Source organism: Austrofundulus limnaeus, unplaced genomic scaffold (assembly GCF_001266775.1).
Source record: "Austrofundulus limnaeus strain Quisiro unplaced genomic scaffold, Austrofundulus_limnaeus-1.0 Scaffold2125, whole genome shotgun sequence".
NCBI classification, from domain to species: domain Eukaryota; kingdom Metazoa; phylum Chordata; class Actinopteri; order Cyprinodontiformes; family Rivulidae; genus Austrofundulus; species Austrofundulus limnaeus.
In genome coordinates, this window is record NW_013954527.1 from 13731 (window position 1) to 18974 (window position 5244).

A 5244-nucleotide genomic window follows, 5' to 3' on the forward strand; every position below is an offset into this window, starting at 1 on the left:
ATATATATATTCAGCTTGCACTAACAGTTTATTTAACAAAGTATTTCAGCTTAATTAGTAGCTTTCAGCAACAACCATTCACATTTCACTTTGATTTCACTTGTTTGATGAGAGCTGGAAACACAGATCTCTAGCGACCTCTACTGGTGAGAATCAGCTCTACTGCTTATCCCACAAACAAATGTGGCACCATTTAAAAGCAAATTAGTTGGTTTTATTGCCGTGAAGCATTGTTACAACAAATAATCTACCAAACACAAATTTCCCTTTATGTTGTGTTAAGTTTACACAGCATATTGAGCTCATAAAGGCAATGGGTGTTTTTTTGTCTTATAGTCACAGATTGGTCCATACATTTATACAGAGAAAAATGAAATGTGACATATACATCTGACTAATCTAGATTTCAGTTTAGGACTTAGGGTGAAAAATAAACAAGTATTTGTTTGGAGTCTAATAAAATTAACATGCTTCAGTCCAGATTTTAAGTGTTGGTGGTACGGCAATGGCACATTTAAATTCTCAAAACCTAACTTTTTTCATTGCTTTCAAAAGTGCARGTACTGCTTTCAATTAAATACACGGATTAAATCAAAATCAAATCATAGCATTTCGTTCTTAATTTATTTATATTTTTCCAAGATCCAACTGTTTTGTGGCTTGTCTGAATCTATTCCCAGTGAAATGATGACTCATAAACATTTGGGTTTAGGAAGATATTTATTGGCACAGTCATAGCAGCAATGTGTTCCTGTTTATTTCCAACAATGATCCCTGGTCGTGTGGTTTCTGATGGCAGGAAAGCTCCTCACACGGAACAGTGACCTTTAATAAAGACAGATGTAATGTGAAATACGACACTTTGAGCTCCGTTTAAATGATTGTCAGTAGAGCTGAATAAAGTGCAAAGGCACAAAACACAAAGAGAGGTGAAACTTGAGTGGATTTCGTTTTACCAGATGTAATTTATTGCTGCTTTGTTGCCACATCCTCTCTGATTTAATCTGATGATKATTTTTTTATTATTATAAATAGTCAGAATAACGCATGAAAGTGATTATTTTTTATGGTTTTAAAGCAACAGTTCAGATATTTTGATTTGGAGTGTTGTGTAAACAATATCTTACCTGTTGTAGAAAGATCACAAAGAAATGACTCTGAATGGAACAATGAGCAAAAGGCTAGTCTGTGCAGAGCCAAAACCAAAGTGAGTTACTGCCATCTTAAAACAACAAWAATAARAATAAAATAACACGCCATAGTGGTTAGCTCATCCGATTATCATCCAATTAGTTTTTCTCTAAACTGAAGTTGTTCAAAGAGCGATCTACAACAGGTAAGATGTTGCCTATTCATAACCTACCCACAGAACCCCACTTCAAGATAGAATACAGAGCTTTAAAGTAATGTTGAGTTTTAAAGTAAAACATATATTAAGAGACTTTAAAGGCTAACACATCTGTACCCAGTGCTCAATGTTGTAGCATGTTGTTAACGCTGGTGGGGAATAGTAAAATATTGTACTTCTCTGGCTTTTTCTTTTACAGATAAATATGTTAAATACATTCTGGTGAAGTATTTTTTTTAAAGAACGGCACTTGCAGCCATCGAGCAGATAATATAAAGGCCTGTATTGCACACCAGGTTTAAACCCAATCTAATACATCGGCTGAATTCTGCTAACAGCATCGCAGGAGTATTACAATATTTGGAGGAGCGGACGTGTCAGTAGAAGCCCGGGTTCGTGTGCTCGATGACGCAGCGCCGGCAGTGGCGCCGGACGAAGCGCAGCGCCTCTGGAGGCACCTCGCAGTCCTGCACGTTGAGCAGCTGCAGCTCGCAGCAGTTGGCCGCGAGCGCTTTGAGTCCCCGGCCCGTCACGCTCTCGCACGCCCTGAGGCTGACCCGCCTCAGGCCTTGGCAGTACATGGCCAACTGCTCCAGCCCYCTGTCCGACACCAGCGGGCACTTCCCCACGTCCAGGGACTTCAGTTTGGGGCAGCTCCGGGACAGGTGGCCCAGGCCGTGATCCGTGATCCCCTCGCAGCCCCTGGCGTTTAAGTAGCGGAGTCTCGGGCAGTAGCGGGCCACGTAGCGGATGCCCACGTCGGTAATGCGGGCYCAGTGGGCCACGCTCAGGTAGCGCAGGCAGCCCTCCAGGCGGGCCACTTCGCGCAGGCCGAAGTCCCCGACCAGGCGGCAGTCGCTGAGGCTCAGCTCCCTCACGGAGGGGCAGTGGAGGGCCAGGTGGCGCAGGGCCTCGTCCGTCAGCCGGGCGCAGCGGCGCAGGTACAGGTGGGTGAGGCGGGGGCAGTGGGAGGCGATAGTTCGCAAACCCTCGTCCTCGAGTGAAAAACAGTCCGTCATGTCCAGGTAGTGAATGGAGATCTGCTGGCCGTGAAGCGGAGACAGCTGCAGCGAGGCCTCCTGGGTCAGACTGATGCATGTTACCTTCGAGCAGCCTGCAGGAAAAACAACAACAAATTCATTCTCTGTTCAGGACACATTAGAAACAGCATTTATCACACCCTAAAGGTTTTATGAAGAGTCAGTGGGTTCACATTTGGTTAGACATTTTTCACTTTCTTTCTACTGGTAATAAACTCCTTTGTGAGGCATTCCCAGTTTAAAAAAAAAGGAAAGAAAGAAGTGAACTTTGATCATCATTCTTTCCAAAAACTGTTTCGACTGAACTGCTGCAGTGGCTTCACTGAAAGCAAAAGAAAGAGTTTGAATAGGACCATAAAACTTTGAAGCTACGTTTTGACGCACCACATAATAAATTCAAGTGACGTTTTGAAGTTTATTTCTGTTGCAGAATGGGGACTGCGGGTTTTGTCTCCGATTGCCGACATTAAAAAAGCATTAGGGATGGAATCCCCTAATGACCTTCAAAGACAGCAGGAATCATCACAGCTACCAGAAGCATGGGAAAATGTGAGCCGTTTGGCTRGAGTTGAGGGATTTTGCCACTTGAGGGCGCCAGAGTAGAGGCTGTCAGTTTGGGAAYGAGCCAGGATGTTTACAATTCATGAAATAAATCAATTTGATTTGATTTGTGCCACTAATTTAATAAAAAGCAGTAGACTGATTCTTTTACTTGTGTTGAGGTAAGTTTTCAGCTAAAAAAAAAAGATTTTTCTCCCATATGGGAACTGAAGTTTGGCTACTTCTACTTCTCTAATGGTTTTACCAGCTTCAGAAAAAGAGAAGTGAAAAGCGCCGTGTGGAAGAACTGACTGAGTTTATTCCTCACATCTGCATGGCATAAGGTAGTTGGGTTCATAGAAGAAGACAGGTGTTTATTTATTTATTTATTTATTTATTTTTACCTGAGAGGTTCAGATGCTCCAGGTTGGGGCAGCGGGACACCACCTCAAACACGGCATCGTTCGACACGTTGTAACAGCCGGCAACCTCCAGGTGGCGCAGCTCAGGACAGCACTGGGCCAGGATGTGCAGTCCCCGGTCGGTGAGCCGCTTGCAGCCGTTGACCACCACCGTCTCCAGCGTCAGACACACGTTGGGCGTGTCTTGACACAGCCGGTGGGTCAGGACCCGGATGGCGCGGTCGGCGTGAAGCAGCTCTCCGGCGAGCTGGATGGTGCTCCACAGCCGCGGGTCCCACGCCAGGTTGTACCAGCGCCGGCAGACGCGCGCGCAGCGGCACAGCTGGTTGGTGGGAAGGTGGGAGAGGATCTGCAGGAGCGTGTGGTCCGGGAGGAGGTCGATGGGCYGGTGGGGGTGGGTCTTCGACTGCCTGGAGCGGGCGTGGCCGCCGGGCTGAGGGTGGATGACGGCCACCGTCTCGGTGTGGGCGGAGGAGGAGGAGGAGGAGTTGGTCTCGTGGCCATTACTGGAAAGGGCAGGTGAGGAGAGGGAGGAGGACTTAGACGGCAGGATCAGGCCCGGGCTGGGGGTGCTCAGTGTTCTTGTACTGGTCTCCAAGCCTGGTAAGAAGGAGGACAAGACGAGATGAAATTTTCCCACATCTCTACTTAGAAAGTAACATATTCTTTACTTTTTGTTGTAAATAGGGCTATTCAACTGGTGGGRGACCAAAATGCGGRCCGCCAATTGGTTCATTCATCTCTTAAGCCCAAACCCCCGGTTTTCTACTTTAATTATTATGAGTTCTTTTAGTTAATAATAATAATAATAACTTTATTTATAAAGTGCCTTCAAACAAAGCGCTAGACAGGAGATAAAATCACAAGTGACGAGGTGAATTCAAGAAAAGCAAGGATGAAATCACAAAAAGCAAGATAAAAACACAGAAGGCAAGAGATAAAATCACAGAACAGATCAAAACAATTTAAAAGATAAAACTAAGACAAGTAAGATAATTTGAACAGGTGTGTCTTTAACTTAGCTTTAAAAACCTCTACAGAACAAGCCTGATTGTTCCATAGAGAGGGGCACGAAAAGAGAAGGCACATTCACCGATGGTCTTTCTTCTAGCTTTAGGAATTGTTAATAGGCCAGTAGCTTCTGATCTGAGAGAGAGTGATGGAACATAAGGATGTAATAGGTTGGTGAGATATGAAGGCACCAGGCCATTTAAGGCCTTATAGGTGAGCAACAAAACCTTAAAATCACCTCGAACCTGACAGGGAAACCAGTGAAGAAATAACAGTACGGAGGGGTGATGGGTCATATTTCTTAGAATGAGTTAAAATACGGGCAGCTGCATTCTGGACCATCTGTAGACATCTAAAACTTTTCCTGGGTAATACAGAAAGGAGAGAGTTGCAATAGTCGACGCTTGAGGTCACAAAAGCGTTGATGAGGACCTCAGCATCGTCAAAAGAAAAAATGTGCGGGATTTTGGCAGTGTTTCTAAGATGGTAAAACGCGGTCCTGGTTTCTAGTTAAACATAGACATGTTTGGTATCTACAAGCTGGTAAAAACCATTTCTATGAACACCCAAGACAGTTAAAACTACAAACAGTTGAAGATAAAACTATGAAAGTGAAAATAAAATTGGTTTAAAAAGTTGGCAATACTGTTTTACTATCACTACATTTATTCCATAGGGTTCTGTATGTTGTATTGAGGATTAAATGCAGCAAAACAAACAATTTCAAACATAATAGATCTTTGTAATACTTAATTTATTTACATAATGGCTTTAATTGCTGGATGTTTGGCCCATCTGCCTTTGGTCTGCATTAACTGTGGCCCCCGGAGCAGTTTAGTTGAATAGCCCTGTTGTAAATAAATGAGTATTTATGAATTGGGCT

At 44.0% G+C, this 5244-nt stretch overlaps 1 protein-coding gene across 1 annotated transcript; it reads right to left on the minus strand.

The window, feature by feature from the left end:
• Positions 1-701: 701 nt before the first annotated feature.
• On the minus strand, positions 702-3950 carry LOC106537089 (F-box/LRR-repeat protein 7; the record flags this gene model as incomplete). Its single annotated transcript, XM_014034451.1, is given in 2 exon segments — positions 702-2462; positions 3333-3950. Coding segments are annotated over 2 exon segments (1355 nt in total), but the record flags the coding sequence as incomplete, so codon positions are not given.
• Between the last annotated feature and the right edge of the window lie 1294 nt (positions 3951-5244).